This window comes from Tenrec ecaudatus, chromosome 10 (genome assembly GCF_050624435.1).
Source record: "Tenrec ecaudatus isolate mTenEca1 chromosome 10, mTenEca1.hap1, whole genome shotgun sequence".
In the NCBI taxonomy this organism is placed as follows: Eukaryota; Metazoa; Chordata; class Mammalia; order Afrosoricida; family Tenrecidae; genus Tenrec; species Tenrec ecaudatus.
Genome location: NC_134539.1, coordinates 137,568,884 through 137,594,603, shown reverse-complemented (window position 1 = coordinate 137,594,603; position 25,720 = coordinate 137,568,884). Strand labels below are relative to the sequence as shown.

The 25,720-nt window shown below is 58.1% G+C and overlaps 1 protein-coding gene across 2 annotated transcripts; it reads right to left on the bottom strand.

Annotated features, from left to right (window-relative positions):
- Window positions 1–772: 772 nt before the first annotated feature.
- Window positions 773–21,243, bottom strand: LOC142459870 (signal transducer and activator of transcription 5A). Of its 2 annotated transcripts, XM_075561841.1 has the most exons (20): window positions 21,099–21,239; window positions 20,513–20,683; window positions 20,275–20,412; window positions 19,782–19,938; window positions 18,508–18,597; window positions 15,412–15,586; window positions 11,133–11,263; window positions 10,793–10,944; window positions 10,466–10,621; window positions 9,838–10,017; window positions 8,405–8,492; window positions 8,162–8,290; window positions 7,540–7,632; window positions 6,363–6,569; window positions 5,702–5,796; window positions 5,482–5,612; window positions 4,575–4,730; window positions 4,183–4,234; window positions 3,829–3,936; window positions 773–2,638 (listed from the first exon to the last, which is right to left on the bottom strand). In XM_075561841.1, the coding sequence occupies exons 3-20, from the start codon at window positions 20,400–20,402 to the stop codon at window positions 2,476–2,478; spliced, it is 2,391 nt and encodes a 796-aa protein (XP_075417956.1). In that variant the 5' UTR covers window positions 20,403–20,412; window positions 20,513–20,683; window positions 21,099–21,239; the 3' UTR covers window positions 773–2,475. The 2 variants fall into 2 exon arrangements, with proteins under 2 accessions (XP_075417956.1, XP_075417957.1); XM_075561842.1 differs by lacking the exon at window positions 20,513–20,683 and having other exon boundaries at window positions 21,099–21,243.
- Between the last annotated feature and the right edge of the window lie 4,477 nt (window positions 21,244–25,720).

Sequence of the window (25,720 nt, the reverse complement as noted above, 5' to 3'; positions counted from 1 at the left end):
CCTCCGCGGTTGGCTCCATTATCACCAAGTCGGGGCGGGCAGCCCGTGTAAACACTGGCTGGGGCGCAGGCGCCCGCCACGGGCAGCCCGGCGATAATTCAGAGGCGCGCGCTGCTGCTCCCACCCTCGGCTGAGCACCATGGAGACGAGCGCGAGTGATAGGCGCCTTCCCCAGATGAGCAGATTAGTGCACGCTCCCTGAGCGCGTTGGCCGCCCCCGTGGGGCCCAGCGAGCGCCCCTCGCCCCTCCGCTTTCAGCTCCAAAGGAACCTCAGCCGGCACCAGCGCGACACCCCCGCCGCCTCCCCGGGGAGCCCGTGTGACTGTGGCCTGGCCCTAGACTGGCTGCAGCTGGGCTCCCAGCGGCCCGGTTTGAGCCGGTAGCCCCGTTGGCAGCACCTGCCGGTCTCCGGGAAGAGCCTGGGAGGGTGGGACTTGGAGACCCGCTTGGGGAGGGCCTACATCCGCTTGGCCCTGGCCCTCAGCTGCCAGCTGTAGACTCCTTCCTGGCCGCAGCTGCTCCAAGGGGCCGCCTTCGCTGCAGACTCCCCTCGCCCTAATTCCTGCCTCCTTTTTCCAAGGACACATGTGGCTATCCAGCCCCTAGCTCGGGTTGCCAGTCTTCCAGGAGGCGCAGACCGTACTCCAGGGGTGGCCAGCACCCTTACACCATAGGCAAAGAGACAGAGCCACACAGGAGCAAAAGGAAACGTCCCTACCCCCCCAAAGGCCTACTGCCAGCTCCTCGGCCCAGGGACCATACCAGCCAACGTATGAAAAAAAATTTATTCAAAAAGTGTCCATTTATACCGATGTGCAGTCTATGTACAGAGTACGAAAGAAATGAGTCCTACCTTGCTCCAGAGCTCAGCGAGCGGTGTCTACACTGGGGACAGCCACCTCCCTTCCTCCCAAGCTCAGCGAGCAGTGTCTACACTGGGGACGCTCGGGTCCCCTTGGTTGTCACGGCCCATCAGAGGGAACAGCGTGCAGTTCAGGCAAGGCCACCTCAGATCAGTTACACAGGCTGCTCAGGCCAAGCCCAGAGCTCCCTCCCCCTGCAGGGAGCCGGGCCAAGCCCGCTCTCCAGGTTCCAAAGGCACACACATGGCTGACCCACTGCTGGGCTCGAGTTTTCCCCAAACCCCAATACCCTCTAGTCCACCTTCAAGGGCAGGGTAGAACTCCCCCACGGGGGTTCCCACGGATGACCGCAGCCTCTGCAGAGCTGCCGGTGGGCTTCATTCGCCAGCATTGTGGCCATCAGCTCATTACTTAACCACTGGGGCTCCCAAGTTGGTCCTCCAGGGGAAGGGGGTCAACTCTCGGTCTCACCCGCCATGTCCCAGACCCATCCTGGCCTACTAACCCACCTCTTTGTAATCGAGGTTGTCCCCAGGGAGCAAGGCTAGAGGGCTGGGGCGGAATGGAGAGAGCAGGAATGGGAGCAGTGGCATCCCAGGTTCAAGAGCCAAGACCCCAGTCCATGGCCAAGAGGCCACGGCCAAAACTCAACCCAGATCCACTGGGCTGTAGAGGCCCTGAGTGGTGCAAGGGTTAATGCAACCAGCTACTAAATGAAAGATGGATGGGTGCAAGCCTCCCCTGGGGGCAGACAGACCTGGTGCCCTACCCGCTAACCATCAGCTACTGAAAACCTAAAAGAACAGTCCTGCCGGCCAGCCTGGCATCTCCAGGGGCCAGAACTGGCTCTGTCTATGGTGAAGGTACTCGGATGCCTCAGTCGAAGGAGGAGGGAGGAGTAGATCTTATGTGGCACATGGAGCCAAGGAGGGCAAGGGAGAGCCTCAGTGAGCTGGAAGGGCGCCCACCCCCAGCGATGGGCTTGCACGTTCAGGCAATTGGGCGAGGTTTGCTTCTGTTGTACTTAAGGCCATCAGGAGTTGGCGTTGACGCGAAGGCAGCTAACGTGGCTGAGACACGTTCTCAGAGGGTTTGGAAAAACAGTCGGGAGTCCACGATCATGAGATTGAGTAGCGAGCGGACACCAGCCCCAGCCTCCCTCCTGAGGCAGGGGACCGGCACAAGGGCATGAGACCGAGCTAATGTGTGCCGTGCACATGCACGTACACACACACACAATGCACACACACATGACACGCACACACAAACACAGCGGGGTGGCAAAGCTGCTTCCAAGAGGAACACTTCAGTTTGATGACGCGGCCAGCCTCCCCTTTGGACAGACCGCTGGGGCAATTCAGCCCCCAAACTGCTGAGCAGATGAAGGGCCTGGGAGGGATCAGTTTGCCATGGAGGGCCTGCCGAAAAGAAACCCCAGCTTGGTCCATGGTAGGGATGACCCCAGCGGCCCGGATGCCTTGATCTGAAGACAGGGGCAAGGTTGTGGAGGAGAAGCAGGCACGCTGCAGGCACAGAGAGGCTGGGGTCACAACGGGGACCCTTCCCTCGAATGCTGGTTCCGAAGACAAGTGAAGTGCGGGGAGTGGATACTCAGGAGAGGGAGCCCCTGGCGGCGGTGAAGAAGCTGTCTTGGGAGGTCAGGGGCGGCCCCAGACTGTCCATTGGTCGGCGTAAGAGCTCTTCCACATGCCTCGCAACATCCATGGTCTCGTCCAGGTCGATCTCTCCATCCTGGTCCAGGACTGGGTCGGGGCTGGCATAGAGGAGGGGCTGTCAGAGGGAGCCTCCCAGCCCCAAGTCCACTCCCCATTTGAGCTGGTCTGGCCAGATCACTGACCAGTCCCCCCTGTCCCCCCACCATGAAGCTGGGTAATAGTCATTGGCTTGATAGAAGACCCTCAGTTCTAGTCTTGACTTGCCCCTGCACCGAGTGACCAGGGAATCCGTCTCCCGCCGCGGTCTTCATCAGGTGGTTGGGCCAGTGAGCTCCGGCCACCGGGTGTGTGGCACGGTTCGATCAGAGAGCTCCAGGGCAGCTTGAGCCGGTCCAAGCTGGACTACCAGCTGCAGGGTCAGTGGTTTGACCACCTGGAGGGGCCCAGGCAGACCAGCCTGGGGACCTGGAGATCCCAGCCTACTCTGCACACACAATGCAGGGCAGCCACAAGCCGGAATCGACTCCACAGCGACCCGCCATGGTCAGCGGGCACAACCACTAAACCGCTCGTCTCTCAACCACAGGTCTCTGCCCTCGGCAGCCACCGGGGAGGTTCTTAAGCCCATTTCACAGAGGCCAGACGCTCCGCTCCACTGTGGGAGGCAGGCGTGCTTGGAGCGACTCAGCTGTGCTGTCCAGGTTGGAAACCCAGTCTGTGACCCCCAGGCCTGTGGTCACCCTGCAGCCTCCCAGCCCACTCCGCTACCCACCAAACCAGCTGCTGCCAGACAACTCCACTCCCTGCACCTCGGCTGTTGGGGCCTGAGCGTTCTCCTTGGATTTTAAGAGAGGCGAGTTCGGCAGCAGACTGACTGCCAAGCCTTCTGGAGAGCAGCCCGTGGGGGTGGAGTTAGCCTTTAACAGCCGCAATGTGTCAAGTCCTGGGGCTCACTCTTGCTCAGCACTTACCTGCCCTCTCCCTTGAGCCTCCCAGAACCCCACAGCCCGGGCCTGCTGTGCTTGCACAGGTGAGGAACCTGCGCGTCGGAGACTCTTGGTCATTTTTCCAGGGTCTCATAGCCAGTTGGCACCAGAGGCCAAACTCGGATGCTGCTCGCGCCAGCTTCCTAAGCAACGCTCCGAGACACACGAGAAGCCTGGCCCAGGCCGAGGTCTGGGCCTCCAGGGGCTCTACCCCGCTGTCCTGGGTCTAGCCAGAGGGCAAGTCCCCTGTCCTCCCCTCAGACTCGACACACCCCTCAATCCCCCCCCATTACACCACCTACTTCTGTGGGTACAGGTTGTAGTGGGCCTGTGGGCACACGGCTGGGGACGGGGCCTGGTCCATGTAGGTGGCGCTGCCCCCAGCGGAGTCTGCAGAGGCATTCACAAACCTGCAGAAGCAAGAGGGGCAGCCTCAGTGGGGGGCATGAGCTAGGAGGAGCTGACAGGGGAGGGGCTCGGAGTGCAGGACACAGCGCCCACTCGGCCTTGGGTCCCGGCCACATCCCGGAGGAGCCGTTCCCTCCCTAGGGCTGAGCCGGGTGTCCTGGGAGTGCAGGGCTGTGGGCAGGAGAGGCAGTGGGGTGGGGTGGCTGGGGGGAGGGCGCAGGAGGCCCAGTGGGGACCTGGACACTTACTCAGGGACCACCTGCTTGATCAGTGGCTTCACGTATCCGTCACCGGCTTTGGCTGCCAAGGGGAGAGCCGTGGTGAGCAGAGCCTCCAGGACCTTCCCCCACCCACCCCAGCAGCTGCCCCCACTCATATTGACTGGGACCCCTGCAGGGATGAGGCTTCCCAAAGATCCCAATTCACTCTCGCTGATGGACCCAGCCTGAGGGTCACCACGACCCTTGGCTTCAGTCCTATCCAGTCTCAGGGCTCCTGTCCTGGCCACAGGTGTCCTGTCTGCAAGCCCGGCTGGTGTCAGGGAAAGCAGCAGCAGTGAGCCCCATCCACAGGGGTAGCAGCACCTGGGGGCTCCACGGGCAGGGAAAGAGGGCTGGGGCGTCTTGGGGTTCAGGTGTACCGAGCACTGGGGTGTAGTACTTGGAGAAGACTTCATCCTTGGGCCGGTCGGGGAACACGTAGTTGAGATAGTTCAGGTCCCCCAGGCGATCTGCCAGTGAGCGGATAGAGAAGTCCCGGGTGGTGAACGGTTTCAGGTTCCACAGGTTGCGGTCCGCTGTGGAAAAGACCACTGGTCAGGCCGTAGCCCAGAGGAGGGGCTTTCAGGGAAGCCCAGCCCTGGTGGGCCGCAGCCTAGGCCAAGGCAGGGGGGCAGCAGGAACATCTCAGCAGCCAAGCAGATGCCAACAGGGCCGGGTCACAGAGGAAAGGAGCAGTCCTGAAACTGCCCATGGACCCAGACAGCAGCTGGAGGGGGGTGGACTAGTGGTTTCAGGTTATCCCCAGTGGAAGTGGGTGGAAAGGGAATGTGTCTCTGTGTAACCTCCTCCCCCACACAGCTCCAGCCCACCTTCCCAGCAGGTGTGCTGGGCTGGGGGAAGCCTGGTCCATGGGCCCTATCTCACTGCCATCGAGTCGCTGCTGACTCATAGCGATCCCGTGCCCCTGTAGGGCAGGATAGAACTGCCCCATCTGAGTGCCTGAGACTGTTTAAGGGATGAGAAAGTCCCGCCTTTTCTTCTGAAGGCAGTTTCAAACTGCTGACCTTGCAGATCATAGCCCAACTCATAAGCACCGTGCCACCAGGCCCACAAAGTCCCCAACACCAGCTACCATCACACGCCTCCTCCCCAAAGAGCCGCCGTCTCAGTCATCACATCAGGGGTGAGTTGATCAAATGTTTGCTCAGTCGAGCCCTCCCGTGATGATATCAAAACCCAAATGGCCCCTGGCAGAGAAGAGTTTCCCCAGCCCTGTTCGAAGGGCACAGGGAGACGCAGAAAGGGCGGAGGCCAGGTAGCACTCACGAGAGTCGAACTTCCAGGCAATGGTGATGCCCCCGATTTCTGAGTCGCTGAAGCGCAACAAGAAGGTGCCGTCGGGCTTGTTGATGAGCAGGTCATGGGCCTGCTGCTTGTTGACAAAACCTAGGATGGCCCTGGGTGCATGGAGGGGACACAGTCACTGCTGGGCCCACAGCCCCCGCCCCGTGGCCAGACTCCTGGCCCCCGTGGCACCCCTGCTCACCCGTCGTTCCAGTGGGGCTTGTGATGTTTCTTGAGCACCTCCATGACGCCATCAAACCACTGCCAGAAGGTGTAGTTCCAGCCGGGCAAGTTCTCCTGAGAGCCCCCCCCCCAGCAAGACCCCAGTCAGACAGTCCAGGGCTAGCCTGCCCTCCTGTCCCACACACGGCAGCAGATAGACCACGGCTGACAAAGTCCCCAGCCCACATGTCAGGGAGCTGGAGAGTGGATGGGGTCTGCCTGCTCCTAAGACCCAGGGGTCTGAGACAATCGGACGGGGGAGGGAGACATGTGGTTGTTATCGTCAGTGCCAACTCAAGGACGGCAGAACTGAGCCACCGGGTCCTCAAGGCTGCAACCTTCTGCAAGACCTCTGGGTGGCGGGGGGCAGCGTTAGGTGCCAAGACGGGGCCTCCAAAGTCATTTGTACCCAACGGAATCCTTTTACGGATGGGGAAACTGAGGCACAGAGATGGGGAGGGGCATGGCAGGTGATGGAGCTAGAACAAAGATCCTGGCTTAGCTCTCTCTCTGGACACCAGTCTTTAAGGCCCCAGCCTATATTCCTTGGAATCTGAGCCCAGTCTCCTCTGATTGTGGGAGAGGCTGGCTGGGCGGGGGAGCTGGGCGGTCCCTTGGCAGGTGGCGGCCGCGCTCCTCACCCTGTTGAACTGGGACCAGGACACGGACATGCTGCTGTACTCCTCCAGGTGGCTGCTGCTGTGGTTGAACAGCTTCTGCGCCAGGAACACCAGGTTCTCCTTGGTCAGGCCCCGGCTGCTCTGCACTTCTGCCTTGAACTTCATGTTGAGCGCCTCACACAGCTGTGGCCAGAGCACTTTGTCGGGGACGGCAAACGGCACCCTGCCCTGAGAAGGGGAAGAGAGAGGAAAGGCAAGACTGAAGGAGCTGGAAAAATCTCTCTCTCTCTCTCTCTCTCACACACACACACACACACACACACCAGGTGACAGAAATGCAGGAGGGGGAGAGGGAGAAAAGGGGAACCCATTACAAGGTTGGATGTACAGCCCACCCCCCAGGGGGACAAATAACAGAAATGTGGGTGAAGGGAGACAATGGACAGTATGAGACATGAAATAACATAATTAATCAATTAACTGCTCCTTGGGGCGGGGGCCTGGCCTCACCATGTTATTTTGGAATAATATAATTAATCAAAGATTCGTGAGAGTGGGAAGATGGGGGAGTGAGGGAGGAAAAAGAGGAGCTGATACCAAGAGCTCAAGTAGAAAGAAAATGTCTTGGAAATGCGGATGGCAACATATGTACAAGTGTGCTTAGTACAACTGAATGATGGATTGTTATCAGACTTGTAAGAGCCCCCAATAAAATGATTATAAAAAGGAAACGGAGGATGGGCAAGAAGGGTGATATGCAGGCCCAGACCAGGGGATGGAGAACCAAGACCAGAGCCCCTGGACCAGTGGTTCTCAACCTTCCTCACGCCGTGACCCTTTCATACAGTTCCTCATGGGGTGGTGACCCCCCAACCATAAAAGAATTTTCGTCGTTTTGCTACTGTCGTTTTGCTACTGTATGAATCGGGCAACTCCTGTGAAAGGGTCGTCTGATCCCCCCCCCCCAAAAGGGGGGTCGAGACCCACAGGTTGAGAACTGCTGTCCTAGACCAAGCCGCAGGCCTGGGAGCCCCTGGATCCCGGAGGGCAAGGGCACTCACCGTTATCTGCCCTCTTACCCCCCACCCACCTCCCCTATCCCCCACTCCTCTGGACTGGCCTGGGCAGGTGAGGGCCCACCCAACAGGGGCCCAAAGGGTGGAGGCAGACACTGAGGAGGGGTCCCCCGGGGCCTCACCGGCTCAGCAAAGGCGTTGTCCCACAGTACAGTGGCCGTGGCATTGTGGTCCTGGCTTCCATGAACAATGACAACCACAGGAAGGGACAGGGTCTGCAGGAGCCCAGATAAGGAGAGAGGAGGGGCTGTGACCGCCATCTTGCTCTGTGGGCCTCAAAGCTCACCCACCACCACAACTACCAGCCTCCCCAGCCCCTGGCGACAAAACAAAAACCAACAGAAAGACCCAGCTCATCTCTCCTGGGCCCGTGTCCTAACGATCCGGGGCCCGCGCCGGATCTCAATCTAGTCGCCGGACACTGGCAGCCTCGCGGCAAGCACGTCTGTGCATGAGCAGACCCGCTCCCCACAGTGACTATGTGTTCAGAAGTCAATCACCTGGCCTTTCTTCCTCTACCTTGGTGGTGAGTGAGTGAGGGCATTAACTGTTCACTGCACCCAAGGGCTCCCCACAACCATGCAGGGGTCCTGCTGGGAGCGTGGGGAGCTGGTGGCAGCCCTATGTGAGCATTCGGAAGTCTCCAGGTCTCTGATCCTCAGCCCAGCCGTGTGGCCTCAGGTAGACCCCTCCACCTCTAGGCCACCGGGCAGCATCCAGGTGGGGGTGGGGGTGGGGCCTCACCTTCACCTGGAACATGAGCTCGAGCTCGTTGCTGCCCACGCTGAACTGAGACTCAAACAGGACCGTGAACTTCTCCTCCGTCACAGACTCTGCGCCCCGGCGGTCGGCACGCTTGATTCTCTTTAGTGACTGGGGGTGGAGGTGGGGGTGGGGTGGGTCAGAGGACACCGGGAGATGGCATCTGGCTAGGAGGGCTCAGCTCCGAGTGGGCCTTCCCTCCTTGGGGTGGGGGCCTGGCCTCACCATGTTTCTGAAGTGGGCGCTGAGGGTGCCCGTGGCTTGGTGGTACTCCATTACGCAGCAGTTGTTCAAGATCTCCCCGCTGCACTCGCTGCCGAGAGAAAAGGTGTGCAGCTCAGACAGGCCACAAACCTCTGCCAGCAGCGACCCTGTCCCCCTCCATCCTCCACAAAGGGGTCTTGGTGCCCAATGGGTCGCCAGTCTTCTCCAGCAAATGGAGAGCCCAGAGGCCTTCGGTCCAGGATGCCGTGGGTCTGGAGATGGAGAGCTTCCGGGGGGCTGCAGTGATCTTTGGGGTCCTTACAATCAAACGATGACCATGGCCGACCAGGTCCGTCCTGATCTGTTCCCCGTCCCCACCCCTGGGAATTTGTCCTGGCTCCTGACTGGACCCGCTGGTCCTGACGGACTGCTGGGATGCCACGCCTGTTCCCACCTCGCCTCTTTCCCTTCTCGGCGGTCTCCGCTTGGAGTGAGGGTCCTCGACCACGTGGCCTGCTCCCCCTTTTCCCCCAGATGTGAGGCCATTGCCTCGTGTGGACTTTCTTTCCACACTCTACCACTTCCGAGCGGTCTTATGCTGTCGCTCCCCAGGGAAAAGGAGGCGAGCTCCAGGAAGGTGAGCTGCCACACTGCCGGAAGCCCTCCCTCCCTCTGGGATAGCAAGCAGCAGCCGGTCATCCAGCGAGGGGAGGGGGAGGGGGGCAGAATCAGCTGGCCCACACACAACTAATCGGATGCTCCTTCTCCCTGGATGGCGGGGAACCAGGCAACTGTGCAGGGAGTGCGGCCTTCACCTGGGCCCCCCCGCCCCGCCACTGTCCCCCAGCCAAGGCGGAGGGTCCTCGGGCAACATTTCTAAACCACAGGAGGCAGGACGGGCAGCCAGCCACCTGCATCACACAGGCACGCGACCACTTGTACCCTGCACACCTCGGGGGTGAGGGGCGTGGGGTGGGGGGTGCTCTGAGGCCCCTGTCTGGGTTATCTGTGTCTCCGCAGGTCTTTCTAGAAGCTCCTCCTTTCCGGCCCTGCCTGGAAAAGTCTCCCCCCCCCCGCCCCCCGGCAGGCAGCAGCATGTGAGATCACCTGCACCCCGATCTACTTCCAGGGCGCTCCAAGCACCTCTATGCTTGTAACCAGTCTCGTGTCTAATGGCAACTGGTCTCCCAGCTAGCCAGTGAGTGGGGCGAGGACAGAGCCCAGGTCCACTGGACCAAGCTGTAGCCCCAAAGCTCAGCACCAGGGCTGGACGTCCAGGGCACAGCAGTGCCTGCTGACCCACTATGTGCCCGGCATGGCCGGGCGCCAGGGAAGCTCAGAGCGGGACAGAGCTAGGGAGTTAGGGAGACACCAGGCACCCCTAGGATTCCCAAACAAAGGGCTCCCCGGAGGAGCCCCCAGAGGGGAAGGCGAGGACAGCGCAGCTCAATTACTTGCGGGTGTTCTCGTTCTTGAGCAGAGACTTGGCCTGCTGCTCGCTGATGATGGTGGCCTTCACCTGGGGCGGGTTCATGTGCACATTCAGCTTCCCGCCCACCAGCAGCCGCACGGTGGCTGCAAACTTGGTCTGGGTCTTCAGGACCTGAGGGGGCTGCTTCTCGATGATGAACGTACTGCAGGGACACAAGGGACCGGGCACACCTTGAGAGGCCAGCTCAGGGGACAGGGCTTCAGGGCCTGCGGGGGCTGCCTAGAGGGATAGGAGGATTGGGGAGGAGACAGGGAAGCCCTCTGCGGCAGCGTGGGCAAGGGCAGGCCTGTAGCACCCAGCAGAGAAGGTGGCTCAGCAGCCATAGCAACGGGAGGCACAGAGGGACATGGGGAGGGACCGTGAGGAGGGACATGGGGAGGGACAGTGAGGAGGGACAGTGGGGAGGGGCAGTGGGGAGGGACATGGGGAGGGACATGGGGAGGGACAGTGGTGAGGGACATGGGGAGGGACATGGGAAGGGACAGTAGGGAGGGAGGTGGGGATCCCCGTCTGGGAAAGCACAGCTGCCCCCTCAAGCCTCCCACTCTGGGGCTCCCTGCCTCTCTGCACGGGGCCTAAGGGCGAGTCACCTGGTCACCAGGGCTGAGATGATGTCCGTGATGGTGGCGTTGACCTCGGCCAGCATCTCCTCCACGGGGCCCGGGATGGGCAGCTGTTGGCACAGGTGCTCCGCTCTGCGGATCTGCTGCCGGTTCTGCCAGATGATCTCGGCCAGCTTCTCACACCTGCCGGAGGACGCTGCCTTCACGTCCGCCCCAGGCCACAGGCCCCGGGCTCCCAGGCTGTGAGAAAGGCCCCAGACACAGCCCACCTGGGGAGGGCCCCTGCCCTGCACCGACCCAGGAACCAGACCCTCTGGGAAATGAGAGCAGCTCCACCCCAGTACACCCCCATACCAGGATTGCAGCACATCCAGGCTGCCCTCAGGGGGCCCCCCATTGCCAGCCAGCTGCTGCCGCCGCTTCCACTGGATAAGTTCGTCATCCAGGATGATGGTCTGCTGCTTCCGCAGCAGCTGCAGGGTCTTCTGGTGCTTCTCGACCAGCTCCTGGAGGTTCGGGGGGCAGCCCCTCTGAGCTCTGAGAATCACCCCATGGTCCCAGCCCTCCCCGACCTGCTTGGTCCCAAGAGAAGGGAGGCACGTGGCCACCCCCTCCCCTAGCTCTGTGCAGGCCTCGGGGATCCAGAGAGCTCAGGGCGGGGTCCCGCAGGGGGACGACCCAGGCGGCCACTCACCACTCGGTACTGCTGCAAGGTCTGGGCCTCTCGCTGCAACCAGGCCTCCAGGGACACCTGCTTCTGCTGGAGAGCTGTCTCCCGGCTCAGCCGCTCCTGGGGGTTCAGCTGGGCCAGCTGGGCAAACTGAGCTGCAGGGGGGCACAGGACACCACAGTCATGTCCCCCGGCTTTGAGCAGGAAGCCAGACCAGATACACGCCCATCACCCCGAGGCAAGACGGTCAGGCACCGGATACCACTCAATAGCAAGTCAGGGTGCCCCAAGGTGAACTGCGCCCCAAGCAAGCTCCCGACTGGCTCCTCTCTGCTCAGAAGTGCAGCTGAGGAGAGTCCCTGGACCTCCCCTCCTGGTCTTTCCACACAGCTGGCTGCCCTGCCCGCTCCCATGTGGCCTGGCATGGAACAGCTGCTGGGGTGTGAAAGGTAGGGGTGGGGGCTTGCTTTTTCATAGCTGGGGGAACTTGGGCCAATCACTCTCTCCCCCTGAACCTCAGATTCGCCACCTGCAAAGGGACCTCACAGCACCTGCTCGGTGGGGTGTTAGGAGGACTGAACAGGTGATGAGAGAAGATGCTCGTGTGCCTGCCTGGCTTGGAGCAGAAGGCACCTAACTGCCAAGCACCCAGGAATCACCACTGAAGAGTCAGTCGTGGCTCAAGGCTTCCAGGAGGGGCTGAGCGGGTGACAGACGAGTGATGCTTGGCCTGGCCTCACACCCAGAACTGTACTGGGGACAGTGGCTTCTCTAGTTGCCGGGAGGCGCCTAATATGGTCACAGGGGGAGCCTGGTCACCAACTGAGAGAGCCCAGGGCTCACTGGCGACCCGGAACCTGCAGGGCTCCCTCCCTCAAGGAGCGGGTGGGGAGGCAGCCTCTCTCCACACTGGCTGTGAGCAGTCTCATCAGCGGTGAGATGCTTACAATGGGAGAAGGAAACGTGGTTTAAGGACCACCTGTGTATCAGTAACCCAGGACCTCACTGCAGGGGACCGAGCAGGGAGAGGGCTGTCCAGGCCCAGACACCTAGAGTCCTCTGGACAGTGACTTGGAGATTCCTGCCCACCACTCTGCCCACACCCCAAGAAGGACCCTCTTAGGTTTCTCCAGGAAATTTGCAGAAGCTTCTGGAAGGAGTCTGGGAAGACATGAGGTAACTGCTCAGCTCTGCTGGAGGGAGCGGGGCCTTCCCTGGCACAAGCGGATCCACAGTCTGCGTGTCAGCCGGGTGAACTTGATCAGCGAGGCAGAGCTGACCCTGCCTGCCGAGTGTCATGCACGCCAGCATGCAAACTCAGCTCCATAAAACAGCAGTCCCAGGGCAGCCCAGGAGAAAACCAACTGAAACCCAGGCTATTGAGGCACTTTGGACTCTGTAACCCACAGGGCAGCATAGACGTGCCAAAGGGTGTCTTTCTAGAAGCAGATTTCCACCTTCCTCCTGCAGGTGGCCCGTCGGCTGGGAGCACTTAACAGGTGCCACGGGGTCCTTAAAATTATCAACCTACCCAAAGAACCACGTGACATCTCCCATTCCCACTCCACGTGGGTGAGAGCGGGATGGATCCAGAGGAGAAAGACATGCCAGAATCATTCCACCACCGTTTCCCCAACATCTATCATCCACACAAGGGCCTAGGCCTCAGAGCACAGGAAACACTGACAGGGCAGGATTTAGCAAAGAGCTTTCTTTTGTAGCTCAATCAAAACGGACTGAAGAAAGCAAGAGGCAGAAAAGAATTCAGGTACAGGGGGAAAACAAGACCTCCTGTAAAATGGGAAAGGCAACAAACTGTCAATAATTATATGAAGTGTTAATGGGCTCAGTTAAGGGCAAAATGAAACTTAATCTCATGCTACATACAAAAGACGGATTTAGGAAGAAGAATGGATGAAGATGTACTATGTAAAAAGCAAGGGGAAGGCTATTGTAACGATGAATCTGAAGTAGACTTAGAGACAAAGAGAGAAAGCGAGGCTTTTCATCATAATTACGGTGTCAATTCATTTGATCCACAGAATAATCACCAGCATGGATTTACCACACGAACAAAGCTTCAAAATTCCTAACGAAATATTTAGTGAGTTAACTGAAGAAACAGGCAATCGCACAGTCATGTAAGAGTGTGATATCTCTTTCTCCTTGATATGATCAAGTGATTGAACTATGGAATTGTATGAAATGTAAATTATGTGCCAATAAAACTGTTGGGAAAACAAAAAAATGCCAATTTGATATGATGTAAAGCAAAGTGTTACACTATTCTTTTTCAAGTATAATATAATTATTTTTCTTATATTAAACAAAAGTGTGATATCTCTCTTTCAATAACTGATAGAACTAGCAACCCCTCCCCCTCACCCCCCAAAAAATCAGTGATTCTCAAAGTATAGATTATAGACACTGGTGAGAGGAGGTTTTCGAAGACCCTTATTAGGGGTTTGTAGAATCAAAGGTGTTTTCATAAATTCATACGATGTGATATTCCTTTTTCATATTTAATCTCTTATTCATAGGAAGTTTCCAAAGGCTATCACAGGAGGTGTGATAGGGTAGCAGACTGAAAGCAGAATCTTAACAGTCTTTATTCAGTCTAACATCTAAATAAATAAATAAAGCAAGCAAAGCAAAGCAATGCCACTGACCAAACTTTGTTTTGGAAAATACAATTCTACTCTCTCTTTTCAATAGTATCTTCTATGTTGACATTGAATTTATTGCTGTTGTTCTTAATAAAGCAACTTAGAATATACATCCGCGTGCACGTGAACCCAGGGGAAGCAGGCTGGGCCACAAAAGTATAAAAGAACTGAGATCGCACAGCACATCTCGTCTTACCACAGTGAAATTTAATTACAAGGTGGTGTTGAAATCAAGACAATAGGGCTTCTAGGAAAAATCTAATATTTGAAAATTAAACAATATTTTTCTGGCCGGCTGCGCCATGCGCTTTGGCCGCCCTGGGCATGCGGCCTCTTAAAAAAAAAAGAAAAAAATTCTAAATAATATACCAGTAAAGAATTCCAAGAGAAATTAGAAAATAATTTCAAGTGGAATTAAAATAAAAATTTGTAGGATGTAGCTAAAGCAGTATGTAGAGGGAAATGTATAGCTTTCAGATACATCCCCAAACTTAAACTCATTGCCAACCAGTTGATGCCAACACACAGCAACCCTGTAAAACAGGGTTCTACTGCCCCTGTGAGTTTCTGAGATTATAACTCTTCTTTTTTTTCTTCAGTTTTTTAAATGATCACAATTCATACACACATCAGTTGTGTAAAGAACATCTATACATTCATTGCCCTCATCATTTTCAAAGCATTTGCTCTCCACTAAGCCTTTGGAGATTATAACTCTTTACAGAAGTAGAAAGAGAAAAGAACACTCTTTCTCCTCCAGAGTGGCTGGTGGTTTTGAACTGCTAACCTTGTGGTGTGCAGTCTAAAACATAACCACTACCCCACCAGAGCTGGGTTTTCAGATATATACACATCTACATACAAACTCAACCCCATTCGAAAGGCCTGACACAATGACCAAAGTTTATGCTTCAAGCAGCTAGAAAAAGCAGCAAAGGACGTGGCAAATGGACACTTACAAGCTCGTACGAGGCTAGGGGAGCATCTCCATGGTCAGTCTGGAGTGACCCCTTGTGCGAACTCCTTGTGTGAGACCCCTCAAAGGGTGCCCAGGGTTAATTTCTTCGGGCTCCATGTCTCTATCCCCACATTCTTACCGTGGGAGCCGTTGACAAGCTACAGACCTAGGAGATCCCGGTCGGGGTATCTTCCACTGTCACCCCTCTTCCCGGTCTAGGAAGTCAGGAGAGGTACACTTGACCTCAGGAGACTCCCAGCCTCAGGCTTCACTCTGATTGGGAAGCATTTGGTCCCATGTGCTCAATCACACAAGTAGTTATTCAGCGAAGGAGAGAACAGTGATTATTAGAGTCCAGGGATCTCATGCCTCATCTCCAGTCAAGATCCAGTTCTATTAACTTTACCAGAAACCTACGGCAGGTTCCTGGTTCTCTTTAATGCTCGGCTTCATCACACAGTGAACAGGACTACCTAATCGTTAGGGTTGTTGGCAGAGGGGAATTGGCTGGTGCCTGTAAGGGGCTTAGCATGACACGAGGGCATGAGGACCACAGCAGAGGCCCAGTCCCTGGGAGCCTTGACTCCTACCTGCTTGGATGCACACCAAGCCCCTGCCCTAGAGCTCACCTTCTTCCCTCCCTCCTCCAACACCCGTGGCTCTCTCGCGCCAGCCTCACCCTGCAGCCGCAGGCTCTCCTGGTACTGGATGATGAAGTACTCTTGAGTCTGCTGCAGCTTCTTCAGCTCATTCTCTGTGTCCTGGGTGACCAGTCGCAGCTCCTCAAATGTCTGGTTGATCTGAAGGTGCTTCTGGGACATGGCGTCAGCCAGGCTCCCGGCTGGAGAGCCGCACTGCAGACAGATTGATGGGAGAAAACCTCAGGGCTCACCAAACGGCGGTCCGGCAGATGCCAGGCTTCCATCTGAAGCAGGGAGGGAGGGTCCTTCGAGTCAAACTGCCCTCGGATCAGCATTGGGGTGGGGGGAGAATTAAGGGGACCTGGCCGACTCTGGCACCTTCATAAAGCACACTGGACACTTCTATTTAAAAATCGCACTTCTAGCAGAGGGACCCCAGCCACGGCTATCGAATACCCCAAGACCCAAGTATCGCGGCATCCACACATTCCAGTCACGTGGTGACCCAAAGCCAGTGCTAGCTGTTGGGGAGACAGTGGGGGATGAGGCTGTGTGGACACACGTCAAAGCCCTCACACAAGACATTCTTGTGACTGCATCATTCGGTTCCGCTACGGAAGAGGCTGAGCCTCTCGGAGGCACATTGGGGTCCTCAGAAGGAAGTTAGAGGGGGAGAAACCAGCAAGGCCTCCATGGACCCAGGCCCTGACGTGGCCGCGTCTGACTCACTCCTTCAACGCCAGGCGCGGCATGGGGGAACGCTTCAGGGAGGAAGGTCTAATGAACTATTCCCAGAAAGAATTCCCATCTCCTCAACACAGCCTCCAATGGCCTTGCTGACCCCCGCTGCCAACCTCCGCTCCCAGGTCCATGCTGCCCAAGCCTCAGCAGCTACTTTCTGTTCTTTGAACACAGACACGCACACACACACACACACACACACACACACACACACTCCTGCCTGGGGTTGTTGTGCTTGTTGTTCCATCAGTATTGGAACAGGTTGACAAGTCCTCCGCAGGCTAGCATTTCAGCTGGCTGGCACCTTTCTAGACCTTCGATGATGGACCAGTGTAAAGTGCCCCTGTCCTGCTCAACCTCTGTGCCCAGGTGTCTGGGTAAGCAACATGTCAGCGAGACACGCAATGGAACAGGACTCCGCCAGAAGGAGAAAGGGGCTCCTGACACGAGCTGCAGCATGGAGGACCCCGGACACCGTGCTAGACGAAGAAAAGCAATCAGGCCATTATCCTGAGGCGAAGGGCCCGAGTGACTTCTTTTCCAAGAGATGCCCCTTCAATAAACACCCGTTCTGTTCAGAAAAACGAGAAAGAAAAGCAGCCACCAATGAAAAACCGGCTCCGCGTCCATGGCAGGAGCTGAGCAGGCACGTCGAGAGACTGGAGTTCATGCGTGGTTTGTCGGAGACGGGGGAAAGGTGGCTGAGGGAGCGACTCTTGAGAAAGCAAAGGCGGGAATGGACAACTTAGCAAGGACACGAGGCACGGCCGCACGGCCTGATGTCACTGGTGTCACTAATACAGGAAAAAACAATCGACTAGGTAAACGGTGTGTTACGTGTGTTGTCTCACAATATAACGCCTGTTGAGAGCATCACACGGCGCCCTTATCTGAAAATGGGCACGTGTGTACTAACTCCTCTCTTGTCCATCTCCAGTACGAGGATGCGCTTCCCAAGGCTCGGCCCTTGTTCACCGCTCTCCAAGGTCCGGAACCTCAGAAACAGCCGAGAATCGTTTGCTGGCTCGGAGAAGGAATGCATCCTGCTGACCGAGAGAACCTCCCTGCTCTGTGACGTTGACTGACAGGTGCCACCAAGTTATACATCGGACTCGTGTACACCGGAATGAAACACTGCCGGTCACATGCTAGTCTCTCACATCTGTTGCTCCGTTTGAGGCCATGGTTGCAGCTAGCCTTCTTCTTTCTCGCGGCATCTCGACTTTACCAAGCACAATGTCCTTCTCCGGGGACCGGTCTCTCCTGACAACAGGTCCAGGCTGTAGACATGGATTTGTCCAGGGGGTGGGATTCATTTGTGTGCTTGCAGGTCGCTTTGTGAGGGTAGCAAGTCAAGGGTGCTCGTGCCTTGGGGAAAAGCATTATTTTCTAGCTTTCTCTATTGGGGACCCACGTATGCCCATGGCCTCCCTTCTCCCCACTTTCACGGGACTACCTGCAAGCCTTTAAACGTGACATGACAGCTTATGTCTTCTTGCCTTCAAAGGAGCGGCTGTTACTTTGTCCCCCAGCCATCTGCTCCATCCTGAGTCGGGGCCTATTTCTCTAAGCATCCCCACCCCCACCCCCCAGTCCCAGTCCGTCAGGCATGGTCTCAACAAGAACCTCTCACTGCCCGAATTCCCTTCGGGGGGTGGGGGCAGGCCTTTGGCCCTCCTTCTGGAATCCCAGCCTAGCATCGGCAGGACCTCCGAAAGGGTTCTTCTCAATGAACTTTACGATTCTTGACACCCGCATCCATGATAATAAACACATAATAAAAATGACCTCTGGACGGTCCGAAGGCCTTTTAAGAAACCCATTTTGCTTTCCTGAAGGTAACAACATTTGTGCCCCGGCCCGCGCAGGTGTCGAGTACCTTCATGGACATGGACACAGAACTTGGGCGCTGAGGCCCCGTGTCCCTCCCCGTCCCCGCCCCCCACGAGGCCTCGTGTCTCTGCCTGCCTATGTTGGGGGTGGGGTGGGGTGTGTGTGTGTGTGTGTGTGTGTGTGTGTGTGTGTGTGTGTCTCCCTCTACTTTTCCACAATCCCATCTGCCTCTCCCTGGCCCACACGATATCTCATTTAATCTTCACAACGACCCTATGAGGTGACCGATCGTCTTAACCCCACTTGGCAAAGGAAGAAAGGGTGACTCAAGAGATCAAGTCACCTGCCCAAATCACACATCTCGTACGAGGCTGGGCCAGAGACTGAGCCTGGGCAGCCACTTTCTACCTCCTTGTAATGACTGCCTCTCAGGTTAGAGCATGTCCCTTGATTTCCTGCCTCTGCTCAGGCTCGGGCTTCACGTAAGCCCAGTTGTGACTGGAGAGAAGGGAGTGTGCAAAGACTCTGGGACTCCTCCCTGCATGCATGGGGACACTCACGTTGGTGGCTTCTCGGACCAGCCTCTGCTCATTGTACAGAATGTGCCGGATGCAGCGGACCAGCTCCATGGGGCAGCGGTCATAGGTGTTCTGAAAGAACCCAACAGCAGCCACCAGTAACCACCCTCTGTTCCAACCCTGTCCTCCCCGGGGAGCCTCAGGAACAATCCCTGGACGCCTCCTGTCTCCTCTGGACCCCCTTCCCGGGGTCTTCGTGTTTGGCATGCAGGAAATTAGAACCCGCTGCTTTCAAAGGACTTCCAAGTGCAACCCCCACAGAAGTAGAAACCATCACCCCCATTTCACAGATGGGAAAGGTGATACTCAGAGAGCTTCTGTACTTGCCCAGGGGCAAACACGTGAGCAAGGAGCTGACTCAAGGTGCAAACCCAGAGTTTCATGCGAAAGCCAAGGTACCTGCCACTATCCCTTTGCTCCTGGGTACCTCATGTACCCTCTGCCCGGCTCTCTCCTGCTTCATCCCCCCCTCTGGAATGGGCCATTTTGTTTATCAGGAGTCCCACTGCTGATGTTGAAGGTCTCTCTGAGTGAGTTCCCTAGGAGGTCTGTTGGCATCGTGGTTACATGTTGGGCTACTGACCACAAGGTCAGCAGTTTGAAGCCACCAGCTGCTCCCCAGGAAAGAGACTTTCTACTCTCATAAAGTGACTCACAGGGTCACTAGGAGTCGGCATCAACTCAACTTTTGGGGGCAGGTGAGTCCCAGTAAAGGCTTCGCTCTGATTAACACTCAGGCCTTTGCCTGCGTCCACAAAAACCCCCTCCTCTCCTCCCCCACGTCCCAGGGGAAGCTCCAGCTCCCCAGCGGGGCCCCTGTCACCCGGCTCTCACCTCCAGGACAACCCTTCTCCACCCCAACCCAGGCTTACCGGGAGTCCCAAGAGGGAAGGTGACCTTCTTCCCTGCCTTCCTGCCTTCCTCCACCAGAGGAATCCGGACTCATCCACGTCCACCCTGCCCGCTGTGGCCTAAAATTGCCCACCTTCCTTGGCCATGCCCTTCCACCCATCTCCCCCTTTTGGGGAGGTGAACAGCCTCCACCCTTGCTCAGTAATATGTTCAAAGGCGTCTGGCAGGCCTGCTTTAGAAAGAGGGGGTGGGGGAAATTGAAGCAGAGAAGTTGCCGATAAGCTCAGGGTCATATAGTGAGTCAGTGACCAGGCCAGGAAAAAACCCCGAGGTTTGGAGGGTGGAAGAAGAAGGCGGATGGGCACTGCCTTCCCACAGGCGGGCCTCAGGCGCTCTGCACCCACCTGGAGCTGCGTGGCATAGTGGCCCAGCTTGATCTTCAGCAAAAACCCATCCTCCCCCACCTGGTGCTCGGCCTTCTTCTGCAGCTCCTGCACCAGGCCCTCCAGGAGCTGCGTGGCCTGTGCTCGGTCCTGAGGATTGTCCAGGTCGATGGTGTCCCTTGGGGAGGGCAGGGGAAAGAGGCCGCGATGGCACCTACTCAGGCGAGCAGTGGGGCTCTCAAGCTCTGTGGCTAAGGAGCTCTAGCACCAGACAGACATCTCTCTGGGGCCCACAGGGCTGGTGCCTAGCAGTTCCACACGCACCAGAGTGGAGAAACATCCCCTCCCACTCCCCATGTCCCGGTTCCCCTTTTCCAGGGACACCGCCCCTTCTGCACAGCGAGGGCCCACCAGGAGTCCTCCACAGAGCAGGATGGGGGTGGAGGGTGGGGTGCCTGGAGGGCAGGTCCTGTGGAGAAAGGTTCTGGTGTGGGGGGGGGGGGGTGGTACCTACCATGGCTGGCTCTCGATCCACTGCGCCAGGTAGTGGCGGACCTCGATGGGGAAGTGCTGGCCATAGAGGACCTGCATCTGGCGTAGCGCATCTCCCTGCAGCTGCTGGGCCTGGATCCAGCCGGCCATGGCCGTGCCCCTAGGGCCAACGAACGGATGGGCCGGAGGCCTGAGCCGAGCCTCATCCAGCCATCCCGGGACCTCAGTCCAGCCAGGCCCCTCCCCTCCCAGAGGCTCACTTTCCGGTGCGGGAAGAAGGATGGTGGGGTGGAAAGGCCGCCCTCCCTCCGACAAGGAACTGGCGAAGGTTTGGGGAGGGGCTCTGAGAGTCAGGTGCCCTCCCCCTCTTCCTCTCCTCTTGCCCCCACCGGGGCTTCCCCAGGGCAGGAGGGTGGCGGGGACGCAAGAAACTGAAAGAGAAACACAGCAGGGGGCCCGGGTCCAGGGGAGGGCTGTGAGACTCTCCGCCAACCCTGCTTGGGCCCCCAGCCCCCCATTTCTGGGCACATGGGGTTGTCCAACACCAAGTTAGGGTCCAGTTCCCACATGACTCTCACTCGACGGCTTGTGTCCCTGGGCACGTGGCTGCGGTTGTTAAGGGGCGGGCGGGGAGGGTGGACACGACGCTCGGCCGCGCCCCAGCGTCCCCCTGTCCTGCCTGACAGCTCCCGTCCCCGCGGTAGCCCCCTCTCTCCATCCTCGACCCTCGTCGCTCGCTGTCCCCGCTGCTCAACGCTCCTGCGGAGCCCGGGGCTCCGCCCCGTCGGGCCAGGGACCCGGGCACCAGGCGCGCGCCCTGGGCGGGCGCGCCGGGCGGCCACCCACCTGGTGGGATCGAGTGGTCCGGCGGGCGGCGGGTCCGGCTCGCGCTGCGGCCCGGGCTTCTGGCGGCGGCGGCGGCGGCTGTTACTACAGGAAGGAGCCCGGAGCAGCGATTTCCTCCTCAAAGGTCAGCTGCCTGCGATAGACCATACACAGCGCGCGCTCGCGCCAGCACCCCTCCCCGCGCGGCCCTCCCCGCCCCGGCCCCCGCCCCGCTCCTCCTCCTCCTCCTCCTTCTCCTCCTCCTCCTCCTCCTCCTCCTCCTCCTCCTTCTCCTCCTTCTCGCCGCCTCCCCGGCCAGTGCGCGCAGCGGCCCGAGCTGGGCGGCCCGGCGGGGCGGCGCTGCGCGCGTGGGGGCGGCCCCGACGGCGGGGTCCTCGGAGCCCCAGCCAGCCCTGCCTGTGGCTCCGCCGGAGCGCTCCGGAACGACGGCTGCCGAGAGTGGCCGCTGGGGACTGGGGAAACCCAGTGCCCGGAAATCCCGACGGGGCCTCCGTTTCTCCTCTGTCCTTCCTCGCTCGAGATGCGCCCCCCTCCCTTTGAGTCGCTTTGAGACTCTGGGTGATAAAAATATGTGGGATGTGTGTGTGTGTGTGTGTGTGTGTGTGTGACAGCTTCAGTGACCTCAGAGGCAGAACCTTAGCAAGGGGAAGAACTGGGGATTCCAGAGAAACCAAGCTCACCACCTCCACTGTCCCCCCCTCCCCCCTGGGATTCCCACCCTCTCCGACTCACCCTCTGTAGTAGGAACAAGAAAGAGCCTTGACATTCATGTTTCCAGCCACCAAATGTTACCGATAAGTCCAGACACGGGAAGGGACTTGCCCAGGACCACGTTGCTACTCCTAGGCCCCTGGGTGTGGTCCATGAATTGTCCTGCCCAGCTGCTCACCCCAGCCCAGCTCTTGTGAGGCTGGTCCTGCCTTCAGAAAGGTCGGGGAGGGCTAATTTGGAAGCCCACCCACCCACCCATACTCATCACAACCCCGGAGGCCTCCCCACAACAGCAGCGAACGCCTCCCCACGCAGCCCCTATCTCTTAAGAGGTCCCCCCACTCCCCCAGCAGGGCCTTCTGGGTTGCATTAGGCTGAGCTGGAAGCCTTCCATCCCCTTTGCCCAGCTTCTCTCTCCCTTGGGCAGCCCATCAGCCTGGCAGCTGGCAAAGGCAGCACCATGGGAGGAGCCAGCTTGGCTGCCCATTCAGAGCACAGTTGGGCCAAGGCTGCATGTCTCTCTCTGCCTCCCTCCCACCCCAATCCCTTCTTGGATCTGCCCTTTTCTCCCTATTCCCTGCACCCTCTGTCCCCTGAGCCCTCCCCATCCCATGCTATCTCCTCTACTTTCACTTCTTTTGCCTGGAAGAAACCCTGAAGCTTAAAGGCAAAGAAGCTGCTGGACAGAGTGGGTCTCCCCACTCCCCACAGCCATTCTCCCCACGCCTGCAGGGAAATGAAAACTCCAGGAGGGAGGGCCTGAGGCTCACTGGTGAACACCGCTGCCCCCCCCCCCCAGTCCTCCCAGGGTGCGTGGTTTCCACAGGGAAAGCCAGACACAGAGCTGGGGGTGGGGAGTAGGGGTGGGCTGCATGGGGGGAGGCACCTGGAATGAGAGGCAAATGTCCGAGCTGGAAATGATGGCAAAAGCGATTTACAAATGGGGAAACAGAGGCTGGGAGGAGGAAGGGGCTTGCCCAGTGTCAATCACCCTGCCAGTTGTGGCCGGGAACCAACTCCATCGACCACAGAGACCCCTGCATGCAACAGAAGGAAATGCCACCCGGTCCTGTACCCTCCTTCCAACGGCTCTTCCGTGTGAGCGGCCCCCCTGTGTCCTGTCCTGTCACCTCACCCAGGGCCTTCCTCTTTTTCTCAGACCCTCCTCTTTTCCAGGCACAAAGTCTCCAGGGCCTGGGCTCTCCTGATACCATGTGCGCAGATCCAAAACCCACGGTTACAAGGTGCGTGGGCCAGGCTTGGTCCCTGTGGTGTCCTCTGGCCTCTCACTTTGGGCAGGCGGGAGTCAATTGTTGGAAACTCATGTCCTCAGCTGGCTCTGCAGGGCAGATGCCCCCCCTCCCCTGGCTGTGCACCCAACAGCTACTCAGGCAGCTAGGGGAGGGAGTGCCCGCTTGAGAGGAGGGGCCCCACTGCCCACTTTTCCAGGCAGCTGCCTCCCCAGACAGGACCTCAAGGCCCCGCAGGACTACTGCCCCAGCTGGCAGCCCTGCCCAACCACCAGACATCTGGAGGGGTGGGTTGGGCTTGGCCAGCAGGCCGTCCTGGATACTAAAAAGCTATCATTGAGGTACTAGCATTTAAAACGGGGGGGTGGGGGGGGTGGACTGAAAAGGTAGGCTCCCCATTCCTTTTGTACCTCACAGGTCCCCTCACCCATGGCCTGTGTCCAGTGGCAAACAGCTATGCCCTGGCTGACTTCTGGTTTCCTCTCTGCTTCTAAGAGGCCCCGAGTCTGGCTGGCCCTAGTTGAGTTTCTCTTGCTTGGATTCGTTTTTCCTTCCTCGATCTGGGTTTCTTTCTGTGTCTTCATGCCTCAGTTCTTACCTTGAGAAACACCTGGCAGGAGAAAAGTCTTGGAACTTTCCCAAGATGGGGAAAGGCCTGCGACAGGTGTAGAGGGACAGAGCCATCCACGCTGGGGTGGGGGCCCAGGGACTGTGCTCATGAAGACCATGACTATGTTGTTGTGGGCTTCTTTGTGTTTTCAGTCCCCCGGATAGGTCTCCAGGAGCCCTGGTGGTGTAGTAATTATGCGTTGTGCTGCTAATCATAAGATCAAGCAGTTCAAAACCACCAGCTGCTTCTTGGGAGAAAGATGAGGCTTTCTACTTAGCAAAGAATTACTGTCTTGGAAACCCCTGGGTGTAGTTCTGCCCTGCCCTACAGACTCACAGTGAGTCGGAATGATCCTGGTGGTGCCAGCGAGGTTGTTCAATGTTTGCTTAGGTCTCTGCTATTTCCACCACAAAGCCCCCAGGTGGTCTTAGGGGTCCAGACTCTGGAGGAGAAACTGAGGCCAGGGGAAGTACTTAGGATCTAGACTGAGCTAGGGGTCCCGGGCTGGCCTGCTTGCTCCTCACCCCTTATCCCCAATGTTAACATTCGGTGGCGCGTACAAGAAGATCTAAAGCCCTTATGGGAATACTTTCCCAGAAAGGAGACTGGGCCTGTTTGGTTAGCAATTATAAGGACCTCCAACGTAGTCTGTCAGGAGCATGCTTACAGGTATCCCTCACGGACTGTGGCATATTCATGTACAAAGCTGGCTGTACACGGCTACCCCAGGGAGCCACCGACAGTCTTGGAGGTACACAGGGCCAGTAGCTTTTGCTTCACACAGCAGAAACCTGTCCAAAGCCACCTGACCAGTGAGTGGACCTGGATTCCCATGACCTGGCCCCATGGATGGGGTCCCCACACAGCCATTGCGTCTCCCGCAGCCCCAATACACAGTTGCAGAATGAGGATGTCCCCTTGGGTGGGGACAGCTTATACCTACTGTGTGGGGCAGGGGCCAGTCCATGCCCCTACTCTACTAAGGAGAGGCCTAACTCTCGTGAAACTGGGTTCTGTTCATGGAGGAAGAAAAGAAGTGTCCTTTCTACATTGTCTGTATGTTTTCTACATTAGCACTGGGGACCAGGTTAGCCAAGAAGGCTCTGCCAGTGCCCAAACCTGGGGAGGGCAGATTGAGGTCACCTTGACCTCGCCATCCCCGTGGGCAGGAAGGTAGCACAGAGGTGCCTTTGTGCTTCTGCTCTGCGTCCCTCCTTCCAGCAGAGTGCCTGCTGCAGGGAGCCAGGGGAGGTGGGCTGGCGGGGAAAGGCCCTCCCAGGAAAGAAGGAAACATTCCAGGAAGGAACTCTGCGCCCAGATAGGGAGGTGAGCTAACACCCTTGGGCTCCTAACACCTCGTTTCACCCCACCGCTTCGCTGCTCAGCTGGGCACTGCCACTCCAGCCCCAACCTCCAGCATCCAGAAGGGGCCGTTCTCTCTGAGACCATGTCCTGGGCTCTCCGAGGCACCTCGCCAGGGAGCCTCCCTGTCTACTGCTGCCCCTTCTTGCCCTTGAAGCCAGACCTAAGCAAGGACAGGGGCGGGCGGTGTGTGTGTCGGTGGGGGGGAGTGTGTGTGTGCACTGTGACTATGAGGAAGGAGCTGCCGTGTCCTCAGGAAGCCAGGTCTACCTTCCTGCCTCCATCCCCTGTCCCCTACCACTCTTCAGAGAAGCCAGTTTACAATTAAAGCCCCAAGCGAACAGAAGGCCACTCCGCCTGTGGCATAGTGACTGTCCTCCATTTCTGGGAAGAGAGTGTAGGGAGGGGACAGGACTGGGCAGGCCTGGAAGGGGACATCTGTTCTTTCTGCCCAGCCGCCTGGGGAAGAGGCATGCAGGACCAGCTCCCTCTGGACAGGGAGAGGGGACACAGCTTTGTGCTCCACAGCAGAGGGCCGGGGGAGGGGGCTGCCCACTGCCCCTGCTCCTCATAGGGCCTGAGCTGGCTGGTGAGAGCACAGCTGTTCCTCTGGGATGACTCCTTGGCCTCTCTTCTTGCTTCCCCTCCGTCCAGTCCCACCTGTGCCAGAACCAGGCAGCCGCTCACCA